Source organism: Hordeum vulgare, chromosome 4H, assembly GCF_904849725.1.
Source record: "Hordeum vulgare subsp. vulgare chromosome 4H, MorexV3_pseudomolecules_assembly, whole genome shotgun sequence".
NCBI lineage: Eukaryota > Viridiplantae > Streptophyta > Magnoliopsida > Poales > Poaceae > Hordeum > Hordeum vulgare.
Genome location: NC_058521.1, coordinates 579756262 through 579775990, shown reverse-complemented (window position 1 = coordinate 579775990; position 19729 = coordinate 579756262). Strand labels below are relative to the sequence as shown.

At 44.4% G+C, this 19729-nt stretch overlaps 1 protein-coding gene across 1 annotated transcript; it reads left to right on the top strand.

Annotated features, from left to right (window-relative positions):
- Positions 1-9706: 9706 nt before the first annotated feature.
- Positions 9707-12321, top strand: LOC123447217 (exocyst complex component EXO70H1-like). Its single transcript, XM_045123800.1, has 2 exons — positions 9707-11359; positions 11475-12321. Exon 1 carries the CDS (start codon positions 9825-9827, stop codon positions 11349-11351), a length of 1527 nt encoding a protein of 508 aa, XP_044979735.1. The 5' UTR covers positions 9707-9824; the 3' UTR covers positions 11352-11359; positions 11475-12321.
- The last annotated feature ends 7408 nt before the right edge of the window (positions 12322-19729 follow it).

Below are 19729 nucleotides of genomic sequence, written 5' to 3'. Positions count from 1 at the left end.
TCCGACTGGTACAGGTTTGCAGGCATTACATGGCCTTTGGGTAGGAAGCGTCCAAATAGTGTCATTATCGCGTCGTAGCATTCTCTTCCCAAGTTGAACTGAGACTTCAGAGCCATTACTTATGCAATTGCATCCAGCTGATAGAGCTCAGTGTGCTCATGGAGAGGACGTTTTGAAGACTCCAACATTTCATAAAAGGCCTTTGCAGATTCCTCCATCTCATCTTCCGAATCCCGAGCATCATCGAAGTCCTGCACCATGTCTTCGATCCCGGTACCATGCTCGTCCGTGCGACGACGGACCACCTCAGCTCTTGTGTGTTGTATAGACTCACCATGAAATGTCCACACCGTACAATTAGGCTTAAAACCCCTCCTCTGCAGGTGTTTAATCATTACAGCCTCTGTCGTCTTTTTATAGTTGTCGCATCCAGGATAGGGGCAATAGTTTCTTTCCTCGCCATTTGCGAATGCGGCTTTCACAAATTCTTTTGTTTTTACAAACCATTCTTTCGTCATCTCTTTCTGACTAGGGTGACCGGTATACATCCACACACGATCACTCATCTTGCGTAGCTACTAAAGACAGAAGAAATATATTTATATATAATTTAGCATTTATATTCATCGGTTAATCAGGTTCGCCATTTTTATTACGTCCAGGCAACCTACACGCTAATAGGTAAAGATAGGTCCTAATCCCACCAGAGTATGTGTAGATTGGGTTCATTTTCCCATGCTCTGCTCCGGATCCAACGCAACATTTCGGCAGCACCTCCCCGTTGTTCTCCTGATACACGTCTCCGCAATAAACAGAGAGGATGTGCATCCGGAGAACAACAGGGAGGCATTGACGAATTTCTGCATCGCATCCAGAGCACAGCATACAGGAAAACGAACCCAATCTACACATACTCGGGTTGTCCATGGATAATGTTGGACAATTTGAAAGGATGGCGGTTATAAATATGCAAACACATGCATATTTATAGATGTCACCCTTTCGAACGGGATACGCATACTGGTCACGCATACTGATAGATTAATTTAATTACCTAAATCTAGAAAGTTTCATCCGGAAACCGAGCCACAGTAAATGAAGGGGCGAGGAGGAGATGAAATTTGTACTGACCAACGAATGCAGGGGCGGAGCTCGTACAACGCACGGGGAGGTCTTCGCACAACAGACCTCACAGCGACGAGACAACTATCACATGTAAATCCACCCGATCAACACAAATATTCTAATTATGTCATTTTAGAGGGAAAAAAGTTAAGAATATAATATTCATGAGCTGACCAAGGTTTTTATGCCATTTTGTAGCTAAATGGGCTAATTATCTCATTGTTGGGGAAAATAAGGTAAGGAGAATAAGATAGAGGAGAAGAAAGAGGAGGAGGAGGAAAAGAAGAAGAAATCAAGAAGAAGGAGAAGGAGGAGGAGGAGAAGAAGGAGGAGAAGAAGGAGAAGGAGGAGAAGGTATTCTTCTTCTCTTCTTCTTCTCTTCTTCTTTTCTTCTTCTCCTTCTTATTTTTGTCTTCTCCTCCTCCTCCTCCTCTTCTTCTTCTTCTTCTTCTTCTTCTTCTCCTCCTCCTCTTCTCCTCTTCTCCTCCTCCTCCTCTTCTTCTTCTTCCTATTCTTTCTATTAAGCTAACTAACTAATTAACCTAACTAACCAAGCTAACTAAACCTATCGCTTAACCTATATAGCACTAAACAGCAAAAAAATAACAAAAACAGAATCTACCACTAAGTAACTAAAAAAGAATCTAGCTACCACTAATTAACAAAACAAAATCTACCACTAAACTACCTACTAAATCTACTAATTAACTAACTAAATCTACAAACTAACTAAACTACCACTAAAACTACTAATTAACTAACCTACCAACTAAACTATATATGCCACAACAACTACAACAACTACAATAACAAGAACAACTACTACAACAACAATAAAAAATCATGCCGGTAGTTATAATCTAATTCCAAAAAACTAAATACCAAACAATAAAAAATCAACTTCTTCTTCTTTTTTCTCTTCTTCTCCTTCTTATTTTTTTCTTATTCTCTTCTTCTTTACTTCTTCTCCTTCTTATTTTTTTTCTTCTCTTCTTCTTCTTCTTCTTCTTCTTCTTCTTCTCCTTCTTATTTTTTTCTTCTCCTCTTCTTCTTCTTTTTGTTCTCCTCCTCCTCCTCCTCCTACTCCTCTTATTCTTCTCCTCTTCTCCTCCTCCTCCTCTTCTTCTTATTCCTCCAAATAATTAAATAACAAGGGGGTGGGGTGTGGGGGCTTACCGGCAGTGTTGGGGCTGCGGGGGCGGCGCCGGGGCCTGCGTGGCAGTGCCTGGGCCGGCGGCGCCAACGGTGGGGCTGGGCGCCGCGAGTGGGGCTGCGGGGGCGGCACCAGGGGCACCAGCGGCGCCGGCGGTGGGGCTTCGGTGGTGGCACCAGGGGCGTCGGGGGTTTGTGGGGCACCGGGGGTGGCCAGGCGACGGTGGTGGCGGCATTGGGCGTCGGGGGAGGAGAGAGAGAGAGTGGCCGTTTGAGAGAGAGAGAGGGCCGGGGTGGGGGCGGGACAGCCGTTACTAGATTCAGGACCTTTGCCGTCTGCTGGCGGACGGCAAAGGGGTCTATACTCTCTGTCGTCTGCCTCTGGCATCTTTGCCGTCAGCTAGCAGACGGCAAAGAAGGGAGTAGTTTGACCTGAGGTTCCCTCGGCCAGATGAGCTTCTTTGTCGTCGATTGTCCCCTTCTTTGTCGTCTGCGGCAGACGGCAAAGAATTGACTGCTGGCAAAGACCTTCTTTGCCATCAGCCAGTTCTTTGCCATCTACTTTCTAGGAGCTGATGGCAAAGACACTCTTTGCCATCAGCTAGCAGACGGCAAAGATTTGGGAGATGGCAAAAAACTGTTTTCCAGTAGTGAATTAGTCACATTGCTTGCAAGGCTTGTGTGTGATGTTGTATTACCGAGTGGGCCTCGAGATACATCTGCGTCACACGGAGTGAGAAATCCTAGTATTGATCCATACTAACTCAACGGACACCTTCGGAGATACCTGTAGAACACCTTTATAGTCACCCAGTTACGTTGTGACGTTTGATGCACACAAGGTATTCCTTCGGTGCCAGTGAGTTATATAATCTCATGGTCAAAGGAACAAATACTTGACACGCAACAAAAATAGCAATAAAACGACACGATCAATATGCTACGTTCATAGTTTGGGTCTACTCCATCACATGATTCTCCTAATGATGTGATCTAGTTATCAAGTGACAACACTTGCACATAGTGAGAAAACCTTGACTATAATTGATCAACTGGCTAGCCAACTAGAGGCATGCTAGGGACATTGTTTTCTCTATGTATCCACACATGTATCTATGTTTTCATTCAATACAGTTATAGCTTGGATAATAAACGATTACCACGAACAAAGAAATATAATAATAACTAATTTATTATTTCCTCTAGGGCATGTTTCCAACAGGAGGTGCAACGACGAATAACAAATGCAAAAAAAGGCCCACCTACTTGCCACCACGGCCTGCATACGACTAGAAATCCTAGAAATGGGCCAAGATGCGGGCCCGCGGTGCAAGCAGGCCTAACAGGGCGACAAATAGGCATGTACTGCATGTACTTGAGAGGAACTCGAGTGGGTAGCGGCAGCATCGCTTATATACCACTCTAAGCCCCTCTCAACTAGCAAGGTGGGACTAAACTTGTGGATGTGCCACGAATATGGCTTTAGTCCCGGTTGGTGGCTCCAATCGGGACTAAAAGGGGACCTTTAGTCCCGGTTGGAGCCACAAACCGGGACTAAAGCCATTTGCTTCCCGCCCTCTGGGCTGCCGAAAATGACCTTTAGTCCCGGTTTGTGGCTGAAATCGGGACTAATGGTGGGCCTTTAGTCTCAGTTTCAACCACGAATTGGGACTAAAGGTGGGGCTATATAAGCGGCAGTTTGGAAATTTCGATCTCCCCCTCTCTCCATTCGATCCCCTGCCCCCGACGCCGCCCCTCCCCCCCCATTACGCCAGGCTCCAAGAGTCGCTGCCGCCCCTGAAGATGTACTCGTCATCGCCGCCACCGACGTCGGCCGCCTGCGCCTCCTCCCTCTGCCCGCCGACGAGTAGCTGCCGCGCCCCGGCCCTCCTCTACTTCCCACGGTGAGCTCCGTCGCCGCTCCTCCCTCTCCTCCCCTAGCTTGGGCCGCCTCCCGTCGGGCTACGCTCTGGCGCCCCTCCTCTCCCCATGTCGCGCTCAGGCGCCCCATCCTCTCCCCTCGTCGGCGTCGTGCACCCCCGCAACACCGGCGGCCGGTAGATTTAGCAGTGGAAAAATTAGTTAGCAGTGCAAAAATTAGTACAATTAGTTTGTTAGCAGTGCAATTATTTTCTTTAATTAGTACAGTATTTCTGCAAATATTTAGGCTCTATTGCATCATTTTCATTGCGGACTTTACTCCCTCCGTTTCTAAATATAAGTCTTTTTAGATGTTTTACTAAAAGACTACATACCGATATATATAGACATACTTTATAGTGTAGATTCATTTATTTTGCTCCCTACGTAGTCTTCTAGTGAAATCTCTAAAAGGACTTATATTTATGAACAGAGTGAGTATAGAATAGCAACTATTATCTATAAGCAATATTTTCCATTATGTTAAGTTTTTTGGTGAACCTAATTAAATAGTTGCTACTGTGTCTAGCAGTAAAAGTTTACAAAAGTTTATTAAATAGTAGGAATTAAAATAGTTGTAGAATTGGTTCTCGTCGTTGACGTACAATGCCTGGCCCGCATCCTCGTCGTCGACTCCGTGGCGACCACCTGGTTGAGAGGCGCCATCATGTGCGGGACTGGGCTCCGCCTGGCTGGCACTGGGAGGAGCTACCTTCCGGAATGCGGAGCTTGGTGAGGAACCGGGCTTCCATCGTCGACCCGGAGCTTCTTTGGTGTCGGTCGCGTGGGCCACTTTCGCTGCCGAGGCTGCCGGCGCCCGAGGAGGAGGTACCTCGTCGTGTCAAGGAGGAGGACGAGCACGTCCGTTGTTACATGGAGGCGTTGAAAGCCAGGTTCTCCAATATCTGGTAGGTTCTTCAGGTATCTCACCCGAGCTATGATCCGATGATGGTTTGTGCTCTTTGGGTGTCCATCGCCCGCGCCTCAGTAAAGCGGCAGCTCTTTGTTGGTTGATCAGTTAGATATTATTCGAGAGATGTATTAGTGATCTATTCAAGATTATATACTCCATAATATTAAGTGGATTATTCGATGATGCATTATTTAAGTGGATTATTCAATGTATTAGCGATATTATATATACATGATGATCTTGCTAGCTAAAGTGAATACTAAATTGTTTGTTTTATCTTTTTTCGGTTAGTTAAGCTATCGACGGTAGAGACAGACACCATGATGAACATGATGTCTTGTACGACATGGTACGCTGTGGAAACAAAGAGAATAAAGAAGAAGAAGATGATGATTGCACACAATACCTTAACCCATTCGGTGAGGGAACTGAGGAAGAACAACCAAGAGACGAAGGGGAACTAGACGACGATGATGCTGAAGAAATTTTTCTCGAATCATCAAAGTCCGGCGAGGTATATATTTGGCCTTTGGTGATCATTAGATGTACACGTGTGTGTGTGTATTAACGAAACTCCTCTTTTAGCCCTCCGGATCGAGAAAATCTTCTACAAGCAGGGAAGTGCGAGGCCCGGCCAAAAAGTTGCCCGAGGGCACAAGGTACAACATTGACGCGATAACATTAGGTGGAGAACAAACTGATACTAAAAAAATGCAAACTAATTTTTCGGTCAATGCGGAGTTATTGTTAGGGACCAAATCCCTATCTCCATTCGCGAATGGCATATATAGGCCAAAGCAAGATCGAGAAGTTAGTTTTGTGGACGAAAGAGCAAAAAATCTGCTTTGGGATGCGCTCGTGACACATTTCACCCTACGAGAACATTTCTCAGATGAACAACGTGAGAAAGTCAAGAAGTTTGCTCTTAATAAGATGGACATCCAATTCTACAAATGGAAGAAAAGGTTATGGACCGACTTCAGCAAACAAGGCAAGACTCCAGATTCACTAGACAATACGAGAAGATAAAAGATCACTGGGACTTATTTGTGGAGTTCAAGCAATTAGAAATAGCTCAGGAGCGGGCGAGGATAAACCAGCAAAATGCCCAGAAAAAAGAGCATCACCATTCTCTGGGGCCAGGTGGCTACAAGAGTGGCATTCCTAAGTGGGATGAACTCGAGCAGAAGATGATTGATGCAGGGATCACTCCGCTAACATCCAATTGTCCTGAAAGGTGCAGGAATTGGTTTTTTAGGCATGGGAAAAAAGTTAGACCCAAAGACATGGTTGATTATGGAGCAGGCAAGTCTTAAACATGTCTCTCAAGCTATACTTGATGCAATAGAAGATGCTCGAACCGGGGTGTTCCAGCCCGAGAGAGAGAACGACGAGCTTACACGCGCCCTCAAGAATCCTAAACACCCGGGACAAACACGAGGCAAAGGCATTATTTCGTGGATTGAGGGGTTGAAGGACTGGGGCGATTACAAATGTCTTGCGAGAAAGAAGAATCAGGAGTCAGCCAGGAAGAAGCAGGATGCTCACCAGCTTGCGGATTGGGAACATAAATTCTTGCGGCAGCGGAAGCAGATCGACACACTTAGCCAGCAAAGGACGCCTGAGCTGCAGAGCAACCAGCAGATCCAGCATTGGATAGTATCGTCCCATCAAAGCCGAAAAGCAGCATGGGTTCCACGGGAGTACTTGCCGACGATGCACTGCTGGCTACCTACCCCGTGGATGAAATCAGAGAGACACAAAGTTGTGAGCTTCACATGAAACTCAAGAACTTATCCGTGAAGGCAGCGGTCGACTATGCTTTAACAAATCCCCTGGTGCAACCTTCCATAGCACTCCGATTCCACCTGGCTATGCTTGTGTCGGGGTGGATGAAGTGATGCCGGGATATGAGTCACTACAGCTCGACATTCCTGGAGGTGAAGAGCGGCACACACTGCAAGAAGTCATACGTGGCCTCTGCTTATGGAGAAAATATTGCATCGTCTTTCCAAGGTCACAGACTCCTCCTCCAAGTCTGCTGCGCTAGCCGACTCCACCCTGCCAACCCGCCATCAGAAAGCCATTTCATTTTTTGTCAAAGAACTAGAGTCCAAAGCGGAATAAGCCTAGGAAGAAACGCACCCCTCCTCCCCTGCCAAAGTTGGCTTACGAGAAGACCAGAGAGGGAATAGACGAGACAGTGGCTGCTGAGTTGCAGGCCCATAAAAACAAGAGAAAGCTTGTATCAAAGGATATAACACCTCTGGAAGACGTCAAGCGCGTTCTGGCCAATCTTGCGGACTCGCCGCCTCCAAAGAGTGTTAAATGATACTATGACCGCTCTATTGTCAAGTCATATCAAAAAGGGCAAACGAAGGCGGCGCTCCTTACTAGAAGAAGCAGGAAAACTATTCCCCAGTTGGGAGAACAGCCAGTGCAATCGATCCTGCCGCTCAAGGTGGGTACCGATGAGTTCGTAGTCGATCCCGATATTGCTCAAAAGATGGCTATAGAGGCTGGTGTCACTGTTGCACAACTCCTAGGCAATGAGAGGATTCCCGCCATGGTGGAAGGGAATAACCAACTAGTATGGACATTTCAACCCAAGAAACCTCTCATCAGGCCTAAGCTTGTCAAGAAGCTACCAACGAAATTGTACAAATTGCATACCTCATACATGAAGGAAGCACAACTCGAGCGTCAGTCCCTAATGGTGAAAGTCAAGCCAGAACATTTCTTCACTTGCAAAGATTTGTGGATTGAGAATCCAGAATTTTGGCAGTTATACAATCAAGACGCACTCGACAAATCTCTCGTCGGTTACTATTGTTTGTAAGTGATTTCTTTCTGTAATTCAAGTCCCTAAATCGTTCATTTGCCTTTAATTATCCTCACTATATTCTTTTGTGTGTGTGGTGTTATCCAGAATGAAGATGTTTGAAATGAAAAGAGATGGACTATATGGCATTGGCTTCATTGACCCAAATACCATTTATGAAAAGGCGATATTAGAATACCTAGAAGAGATAGAGGAGAAGTTGTTTCAGTTTTTGGAGATACTAAGTCATAATGAAAAAATATTATTTTCTTACAACTTCAAGTGAGTGTTACTGTTGCCTTGTAGTATAAATTCTATTTTGCTTACCCGATCGATGTTAAGTTTACGTATAGTTCTTGATGAGTTCCATGCATGCTCGTTTACACAACGCATATTCCACTTTATCTTGCTCATCGTTATGATTGACCAGGAAAAAGTGCACGTACTCGACTCACTAAGAAAAGACGAAGGCGAGTACATGTCGCTGAAGTTAATGCTCGACCGGTAATTTTAATCATTATCGCACTATGTCGACCTCTTTAGTTCATTTTTCTGATATCAATTAATCAATGACTTATTTTATTATTTTTCTTTGCCGGGCAGGGTTTAGAGCCGGTTGGTCAAGAATGTTCGCGGTAAATGGAAATCAGAGCTGTGATGGACAACGTCCAGGGTAATTAAGTAGTACTGGCTACGTCTGTGCATCTCTTTAGTTCTAGTTTCAATACCATTATAATGCTTGATTATTATTTAACTGAATTCTATTCTCGTAAAGTTTTGCATGCGGCAACACAACCGGGGAATAATCTATGTGCATACTTTGTTTGCGAGAACTTCGCTCGTTTACGATCGAACTGCTCACTAAACCAGGAACTCTTGCGGTACGTAAACAGTATTCATAATTTTTATATTCATGGTCTAATATATATATATATATGCACATATAAAATATTCATATTGGTCTCCTTCTTGAAAAGATGACGGAGAAGCGAGAGGAACTCCTCCGAACGGAATGCATACGAGCACTTCAAGAGGAATTTGCCGGATTTTGCTGGATCAGGTCATAGATCCCAAGGAAGAATATCGCTTCACCGGTTAATGCATGGATGTAATTGATCCGCAAGTTGTAACAGATATTGTATATACCAAATTATATATATGTGTGTGTGTATGCATATACATATTTGGTCGTACGAGGTATTCTATGATATACGTCCTACGAGAAATTTTATGATATATGTACAAAATTCTATGATATGTTTGAAATGAAAAAGAATTAAATGAAAAACAGAAAATGAAAAGCAAAAATAAACAATAAACCCCAAAACCCCGAATCACGGAATCCTTTAATCTCAGTTGATGTTACCAACCGAACTAAAAAGCCCCTGCCCCTGGCACACTCTGTCAGCCACGTGGAAGGGATTTAGTCCCGGTTCGTGACAAACCGGGACTAAGAGGGGGGTGAGGGGGGTGCTTTAGTCCCAAGTTAATAGTCCCGGTTGATGAAAGGGAATTATAGGGCCTTACCAATCAGGACTATAGCTCCGTTTTCTACTAGTGGCGTTTGAGATGACCTAGCAGTACAGCACTCATGCATATAATTTTGGTTCCTGTTTGTGAAGGATTGTGTAGGGGATGTACTCCTAGCAGCTGCTGCTGTGGCCGTCCGTCCTCGTCATCACGCGGCCCCGGTACTTCATGTTGACTTGACCCCGGTTTCTTGCATTTGTGGGTCGTCGTCGCTTTGTCACCGGGTTCCAGCATACCATATTACCAGTGCCGATTCTTATCCTCAGCTCCCGGGACAACACTTCACACACCTTTCTCCCCTTCCAATCTCAGCGATACGGCCGAGCTCGACCAACGGCGTCCACACATCCAGCAAGTAGCAGGATGGCGGGGCGGCTTGCTGCCGTGCCGGAGTTGACCACCGCGGGCTTCACTACTCCGTCCCCGCCGCTCAGCGTCTACCGTGAGTCGATTCGAAGCGTCGCCGTGTCCGGAGGGAAAATTACAGCGACTGTCTTCTCCCACTCCGGTAATACCGAACACAGCCGCTCGGGCGACTCCGGTTCCGGTGCCTCTGGTTCTTACCCGTCCAACAACTCCGGCTCCGGCTCCTCCTCTGGTTCGGTCCACGCTGCCGCGGCAGACTACGGTGCTCACGAGCTCACGAAGATCGCCCGCCGAATGGTCAGCGACGGGTACACCCAGCGCATGGTCAGTGCATTCGAGTACGGCAGTGGCTCGGACCGTGCGCTAGAGGCTTGGTTCTTCGAGCTCGACGTGGACTGGGTTCTCCAACTCCCCGACGGCGATGGCTCATGGCGGCAGTTCCAGATCCAAGACTTGGTCAAGAGGTGGATTCGAGCATTCATCACAATCGTCGCCAGTATCAAGGAGGTGGCCATCAACGTCCACGAGGCGACGGCGGTCGCACAGTTCGGCAAGGCGAGCATCGCCAAGATGTTCGTCTTCATCGACGCCATCACCTTTGCAAGTAAGGAGGAGAAGCTACGCGCTGTGCTGGACATGTATATATGCGTCTCGAGTGCAGAACAGATGTTTTCGCCGGAAGTCCAAGTCAAATTCATGGGCTTGAGCAAGAAAATATTCATGGACATAGGCGGCTCGTTGCCCAGAGAAGTGAAGAGGTTGAGCAAGGCCATATACAGCACGGTAATGGAGGTGAGGGCGTTCGTGGAGGAGGACGACTCGTGGGCCATCGAGATTCCAAGAGGGAGAGGCGACATCCACAGGAACACATGGTTGATGGTGAATTGCATCAAGTCCATGCAAGATAAAGCACGGCACCACGAAACCGAATACCTCCGTGGCCTAATAGCTGATTCCGTCCGTTATCTCAAGGACCTGCTCTTGAGAAAGTCGGAGCAATGCTCCGACCAAAGCCTGAGGTACCTGTTCCTGCTCAACAATTCCTATTTGGTGGCAATGATGGTTGAGCCATGGTCGCTCATGGTTGAGTCATGGTCTAGAGACGAATGGAGACCTGCCCCCGAATGCCTGAAGTACATGAATGAATATCTCCATGTTTCTTGGGGGCATGTGCAGTCCCACATACCGAAAATGGCCTTCATGGATGGCTACCTTGACGGTTCTCGACGTCGGCTACATATGTTGTTCTGCATGCTTGCGCCGCTCCAGCATCGGAAGAACACCGCTTCACTGGCTAAATTCGAGTCAGCGTTTCACAAAACTTACGAGGCCCAGAAGTTCTGGAAGGTGCCGAATCCTCAGCTCAGGGATGAGCTGCGGAGAACAATCATAGAGAGGGTCGTGTCAGGTTACCGCTGTTACCTGGAGAAGCATCCGAAGCTAGAGAAACAGGTGAGGGGCGGAAGCGGAAGCAGCAGTCCCGACGTGTTCGAGGAAATGCTGGGAGAGCTATTTGAAGGATAAATTAAAAGGTAGCTAGCAGACCATATTTCATGCATGTTTATAGTTCTGTACTATTTGAATTCATTTTCCCTTTTGAAGTGAAGTTGTATTAATTCTTGTTTGGTTTCTTGCTTAATTAAGCAGCACCAGGTACCGCATCAAGTGGTTGCCCGCTATTAATATCCGTGGGTATGTTTTTGTCTGATTTCCTGATTTTTGGGCGTTGTGGCTTGCTGGTCCTCGATGCCGATGGAGCTGAAGATGGAATTCAGATCGGAAGAAATCTTTAGCTGGTCCTGGTCGGCGATGACCGCGGCGACGCCTGAAGACGCCGTTTCCTCTTCATGGAGATGTTCGTCGGATCTGTCTATACCTTCACCATGCCCTTTTATCTCCCAGGTGAAAGACCAAACTATGGTGGGCGGCGACGGCGTCTTTAATTTGGCGTCGTTCCTTTTCTAAAGGCGTCGCCTTTGGAGTTATGTGACTAGTGGACACCATTCGATTGACGTTGAAGACGACCTGGATCAGGAGGTGGTGTGGCATGACATCTACCACGTCAATGACGGCGAGTCCTAACGGCGTGGTGCAACAGAGTCTCGGCATCAGATGCGTTTTGATGGACGTGTATAGGAAAGTGGCATTATTATCTAGCGCCATCGTGGCGTCAACGGCAAGCCTGGCATGGTCGATGCGGCATTACCTGCTCTGAAAAATGGGTCAATGGAAGACCGCAACGGCGGATTCTGAGAGTGTGTCGGACCGGTGTGTGCCCCTGACCCGACAGGCGGTTTGGTGGGGTCTCCGGCTTTAGAAGTTATGCTTTGGTACGAGATATGTTTGGTATTTGGTTTGGACTATTGGCACCCCTTCATAACTGGATACGAGTACGATAGATGTTGTTAAAATGGTAGCTTCGAACTGACTGATGTAATACTTTATAAGGTCTTTGTAAATAATTAATAAAATGGTTGCATGCATCATCTAGATAGAAAGGATGGGGTCATCCATCTTCTCAAAAAAAATGTCAAATGTGTATGCCTCGTTTCTCTGCTTTGTAAGTTAATTTCATATAGAGATAGAGACATGCATTGGCACCGCTATCAACCGAGATTGCACCAGGAACACGAAGCTTGCCACAATATATTAGTCCCATCACCATCAGACACAGTATTTTCTCAAAAACATCTGACAGAATTGATCTTGTGGCCACTATCAAAACTAGGCACGGTGGTTATTTATATATGAAACTGATGTAGAAGCAGGTGACACAGGTATTTGACATGGAATCCCATAACCTGATCAAAACACACCCACAAAGTGTGGCCACTTGATGAATTATCCCACGTTTAAGCTAGAAAAATTAAGGAAAATAGCACGTTATACAAAATAGCGTCATTCCTAAAAATATATTATTAACATGCTATTAATGAAACATTATATGGTGATTAATGTAATGAGACAACTCTTTACACGCTATAGCGCGCGTGCTATTAACGACCCTAGTATAGCCCTTGGCCCCCTTCTAACTTGTAGCTTTGGCCTTGGCATAATGCTAGCTTTTCTCTTGCCACATCTTTTCCTGTTGTGTCCTTGTTCATTGCAGTATGAACATTTTATTGTACCTCCATGTCTAGTCCGTACATTTGTTTCATCTTTCTTCTCAATCTTATAAGGCTGCTTTTTCCTGTTCTTGTTGGAAGGCCTCCCTACCTTTTTTTTTCATAGACAGGTGGTTTGATTTCACACCCATTCATCTTCTCCCACTCACTCCTATCTTTGCAAGGCTTGATAATGGGTTTGTAAGCTAGCTTGAGAGCTTTTATACTGTAACAGGAGTGCACCAGAGTCACAGTTTCAATTCTCTCATGTTTGCAGCATGCAATTGCATGGTGACAAGGAACTCCACTTACATCCCACCTTTTACATGTGCAACTCTCATCCTTTGTGTCAACAATGTATGTCATGTTCTTGTTGTAAACCTGAAAATGCCATCACCAGCCCCTCAAACCATGCATGTAGCTGATAGCTCTATATTCTTTTCTATTATTTTCCTTATTTTTGGGCATATGGTTTCAGGCCAGGTGTCTGCCTCTTTTCTCTTGTTGTAGAATCTTAGGAATAAGTAATTGCAAAATAAGACCTTAGCTCAGGCGACGACCGTTAGGCCAACTGATTCACCTTTCCGGAAAGGACTGATGCGGTCTATAAACGCCTTTTTCCACAGGACTAGGTTTATCATTGGTAATGGTGAATCAACTAGATTCTTGGAAGATAAATGGCTAGGGGAAACGCCCTTAGCTATGCAGTATCCGCAGTTATACAATATTGTCCAACGTCGACAAGCGTCCGTTGCGAAAATATTGTGTGAGACGCCTCTAAATATTCAGTTTCGTAGATCCTTGATTGCCACAGATGGGCCAGTTGGCTTCACCTTGTCCGAAGGTTAATGGATGTCAATCTTTCGGATATACCGGATACTATTCAATGGAAGTTGACTAAGAATGGAGCTTTTACTGTAAAATCCATGTATCTTCATCTCATAGATTTGGTGCCGCTTCCATATTCAAAACATATATGAAAGGTCAAAGTCCCGCTGAGAATAAAGATCTTCATGTGGTTCGTCCACAAAGAAGTTATTCTAACAAAGGACAATTTAGCAAAACGTAATTGGAAAGGAAACCAAAGATGCAACTTATGTCAGAACAAAGAAACTATTAAGCACCTCTTTCTCGATTGCCCTTTGGCTAAGCTTTTATGGCGTTCGATTCACATTGCATTCAATATCAGCCCCCCTAACAGTATCAACACGTTATTTGGGACGTGGGTAAAGGGTGTTGATTTTCATTTGGCACCGCTTATTCATGTGGGAACCTGTGCATTCTTGTGGTCTATATGGAACTGCAGGAATGATTTAGTATTTAACAGATGCAACTCTATCAAATTTTTGCAGGTTATCTTCAGGGCTACTACCTTGATCCACACGTACTTATTACTCACTCCTGCGGAAGCCAGGGAGCCTTTGGTTATTGGGTGTGTCCGCTAGGAGATTGTAGCTCAGGGTATCTTCAACCGGTTTGGATGGCGACACAATAATAGGATAGGTGGCTAGTCATCTAGGTCTATTATCATCGCCGGTTGTGGCGCGGATGGCGCTTTTTATCTTCCATTTGTTTTGTCAGATTCATGTACTTGTTTTGTAATCTTTTTACATTATTCAATAAAAGGGTTGCATGATCACTCGATGCAGAGGCCGGGGCGATGCCTCCTTTTCTAAAAAAAGAATCTGACCATTAGCTGGGTTTTGATCTTGTCAATCATTGAACTGAGGTGCATCTCCCTATCCTTAGAATATATTTGTTGAAAACCTCACAACTGTTATTTAGAAGGATATCACACGTGGGCAAGACTCTTTGGAATCCTCTACCCCAATTGTTTAGTGGAAGTTTCTCAAGCCACTTGTAGGCTTCTAAGCTGATGGCCTTCATTTCATCCATGCCACGGTTCTGATGTTGTGCTCCTTGCGCACTTCCATAGCTGGTTCTTGAGAGCACATCTCCTTTGTGTGTTTGTTGAAAGTTTTACTAGATACGCCTGACACCGATAAAACTTTCACAGTACAACCAAATAAATAAGGTAGAAATATATAAAAAGCCCTAACACCCTAGGGCAAGACAAGCTTCATGATACCGGGCCTTCACCACCATCTTCACTGCGCCTCCTCTTCACTGCTCCTCCTCCATGTTGTCCCATCCGAGATAGTAGGGGAGGTTCTGCATGCCCTCGCGGGTGGGGAAGATGCTATCGAAGTCGATGAAGATGTTGTCGGTGGTGAATGCGATGAACTCGCACCCACATCCAAACACCATGTCGAAAAGGTAGTACGCATCAAACCTGTTGGTGAAGTTGATGAAGATCCCTGTCGGCGGAGTGCTGGAGTTTGGATGCACTTCCTCCAGTCGAAACATCACCGGCAAGCCCATCGGGAGGTGGGCAAATCCCGCACCAAGGAACCACTGGGAAAACTCCCTTGCACCCCTCTAGCGTGAGGCCGCCCACACGCGGAGCATGGTCTCAACGACGACGTCGGCGGGGTACCGTAGTACTGCATCCTCGCCTCGCTTCGAGAGCGCTCTAGATTTGGGTGAAGAAGAGAGAAGGAGGCGGTGCAGATGAGTGTGTGGAGAATAGGTGGAGGGGTGGGTAGTTTAAATAAGGGCACCAACCGCACTCTCGATTTGCTACGTTCAAATGAGCTCTGTCAATTCGTATGCCACTTTAAAACCAATTTTAACTGCCACACTGAATCGATGTGAGTGGATCGAGAAGGCTGAACGATGCTTTAAATGTAGGAGACACACGTGCGAGAAGAGACGAACCAGCGGCAGCGACCGTCGCTGCGTCTGTGGCGTCTCGCGTGCACGAAAGCGGCTCGGTCAGTGCATCGTGGAGGCGTGCATCGACGCATGCAGGCAGGCTGGCTGGGTACGCTGTGCATGCATAGCAGGCTTTTGTCGTGGCAGCGCGCGCTGGTGTTTCATGCAATGGTCCAACATTCCAAGGAAACCACGGCCCAACGATCGAACAGCGCTACCGTCCAAAGCAGCCCCACTAGTCAGGTCCAATGAGCGACACAGTCCAGCACGGCCCCACTCATCAGAGTTAACATTTAATGGTCTCACCCGACGGCATCCTCTAATGTGACCATTTCTGAGGGTTTCGGATAAGGGAGTGAGGAAAAATGAGCATAAGTTAAGAGCATGGGGATGAATGAGTAGAGCTAAGGAACAAGGGGCACCGATAAAAAATCCCTTATATTTATCAAACTATCTATCTACACTACTTATCTTCTTGCAAGTAATAAGTTCTAGGGGATTTACAACCCTCTTACCCGCGTTAGGTCCAAGTGTTTGCTCTTTTGTGAGTAGGCTCAAAATACGGGAGATGTGTGGTCCTCCTATTGGTTCAATAAACTTGGTTCTCACTAAAGAAAATATTTATCTATATTGTGCTGCATCATCCCCTCCTCTTTGGGGAAAAATATAACACGGATCACAAGTATTTCTCTCGCCGTTGCCGGGGAGTAGCACCAACTTACTATCAAATATATTCCCACAAATTACAATTCACTTGTTCTAATTTTTATTTTCTGTTATATTATGCTTGATATAAAAATCAAAAATACAAAAAAAATACCTTTGCTATTTTACTTGTTAGCTTGCTTTACTTGCTAGTTTACTTGTTGTGCTTGTTACTTTGCTTGCTCGGTCACCATGTCTCAAGAAAACACTAAGTTATGTGACTTTTCAAATACTAATAACATTTATTTTATTAGTACTATTATACCACTTTCCACTAGTGCGGAGTTTAATGATATAAATGTTGTTTTCCTGAATCTAGTGATGAAATAAAAAATCGGGAAGTCCTAATGAGGATCGTGCTTCTCATCTTAGTACCTTTGTTGAATTATTATGCAAAAGAAAAGGGACATGGATAATGATGTGGTTAAATTAAAATTATTTCCTTTTTCTTTACAAGGTAAAGCTAAATCTTGTTTCTCATCTTTACCACGCAATAGTATTGTAACATGGGATAAATGTAAAGATGTTTTTATTACCAAGTATTTTCCTCCTGCTAAGATCATCTCCCCTAGAAATCTAATTATAAATTTTAAGCAACATGAACAAGAACAAGCTCCATATGCTTGGGACAGAATGAAATTGATGATTAAAAATTTCCCTACTCATGGTTTAAACTTGTGGATGATTATCCAAAAAAATTATGTTGGACTAAACTTTGTATCTAGAAATCTTCTAGATTCTGCCAAAGGTGGTAACTTCATGGAGGTGACATTAGGAGAGGCCGCCAAACTTCTCGATAAAATTATGACAAACTACTCTCAATGGCATACCAAAAGAACTACAACTAGTAAGAAGATAAGTTCTGTTGAGGAAATCGCTACTTTGAGTGAGAAAGTGGATGCTCTTGTTTATTTGGATGCTAGTAAAAATTATCATGATGATCCAAGTGATATGCCTTTGTCTATTTTGATTGAGAAAAATGGTAATGCCATTGATGTGAATTTTATCTCACGAATAAATTTCAATAGCAATGCTTATAGATGTAATTTCAATGCTAGCCATATACCGGTAACTCCTCTAATAGTTGACATGTTGACTGGAATTTAGCCAGCAAAGAGGTGTTGTTCCAATCATGGAGTGATCAAGGATATTTTGATTACCATATCCAAGACAACACATGACCACGGGAGACATTGAGAAGGCTATCCATATGTACATCTCATATAGAGACATCCACATGTAAGTTCAAGTCCTAGGTGGTATGAAATAGGAACTATTGAGCAGGAATAGGTGCCTCAAGCTTCGGTTTGAGCATGAATTCAATTTCCTGAAAAGTGGATTCTTTGGATAATCATGTACGGGAAACTCTAATCGAACCCTTAAAAGGCTTCTCTCTTTTTATGAGTTAAGCCCATTCTAGCTGAACCCTCAAATAATTTAACTCGTGAGAAATTTGAGGAGAGGCGTCGGCTCATACGTCTCCAATGTATCTATAATTTTTGATTGTTCCATGGTGATATATTATCATTATAGAATACTTTTAGGGTATTTATTTACCAAATTATATTATTTTTAGCACTAAACTATTAACCCAGTGCCAGTGCCAGTTGTTGTTTTCTCCATTTTTTCACTTTTCAGGTTATCCATACCAAACGAAGTCCAATTGCCATGAAACTTTTTGGTGATTTTTTTGAACCAAAAGGCATCGTAAGAAGGCTGGAGGCCTCACGAGGGGCCCACAAGTCAACAGTGTGCGGCCACGAGGGGCGCATCATGATGGCTTGTGCGTCCCTCGTAGCCTTCCCAACTCTGATCTTTGGCTTATAAATTCTCATCTATCCTAAAATCACCACAGGGAGTCCTAAAACACTTTTTACACCACCGCAAGTTTCTGTCCGACGGGAGACCATGTGGAGCCCCATTCCGGCACCCTGCCGGAGGGGGGTCGATCACGGAGGACCTCTTCATCAACCTTGCTACCCTCACTATGATGTGTGAGTATTTCACCAAAGACCTATGGGTCCATAGTGAGTACCTATATGGCAATCTCTCTCTCTTTGATCTTCAATATAACGATCATCACATCTTCGCTTTGATCCATATGATGTAATTCCTTTTGTGCGATGTGTTTGTTGGGATCCGATTAATTGTGGGTTTATGTTCAGATTATTCATGATAAATATTTGAGTCTCCTCTAAATACTTGTATGACTCTTATGTGCATGATTATGATAGCTTCGTAATTCTCTCCGATCTATTTAAATAGCTTGGCCAACTAGATCGATATTTCTTCGGTGAGAGAGGTGCGTTGTGGTAGGTTCAACCTAGCAAATTTCTATATCATGTCATTGTTCTCCAGAAGGGGACAAGATGCATCTTTGTGTTTCCGCTACTAAGGATAAAAAGATGGGGTTTATTCATATTGCTTGACTTTTCTTTGTCCACATCATGTCATTGTTCTCCATGCATTACTCTGTCTTACTTAATACTCTAGATGCATGCTGGATAACGGTCGATGAGTGGAGTAATAGTAATAGGTGTAGTCAGGAGTCGGCCTATTTTTTTATGGGCGTGATGCCTATATACACATGATTATTGTCATGAATATCGCATAACTATCCGCTTTCTGTCAATTCCCCAACAGTAACTTGTTTACCCATTGTATGCTATTTTTCATGAGAGATGCCATTACGGAAAGCTATGGCCCTCGGGTCTATTCACAACATATTGATAAAACCTTCATTACCTTGCTACCATTTACTTGTTTTTATTTTATCTTGCTATCTACAATTATCTACACACCTCACTTGCTTGCAAATAACAAGACAAGAGGATTGACAACGCTCTTGCCCACGTTGGGTGCAAGTTGTTTGTTCTTTTGTGTGCTACCGCTGAAGACGGTTGTGGTTGATATTCCTATTGGTTCAATAAATTTTGGTTTCATAATTAAGGAAAATACTTACCCACATTGTGCTGCGATAACCCGTTCCTCTTCACGGAATACCCAACGCATATCACAAGTATCAAGAAATATTTCTAGCGCTGTTGCCCGGGAATATCATCACCAACTACCAAGTAACTCCACACAAAATTTCATTCGCTTGTTCCTATTTTTATTTTCTGGTATATTTAGCTTATCTCATAAACAAAAAATACAAAAAATATTTATATTTAGTTGTTTTGCTTGTCACTAGATTGCATCTTCGCTCTCTAGTTTGCTTTTCTTGCTTGTTACTTTGCTTGCTCGGTCACCATGTCTCAATATGCTACTAAGTTGTGTGACTTCTCAAATACTAATAACAATGATTTTATTAGTACT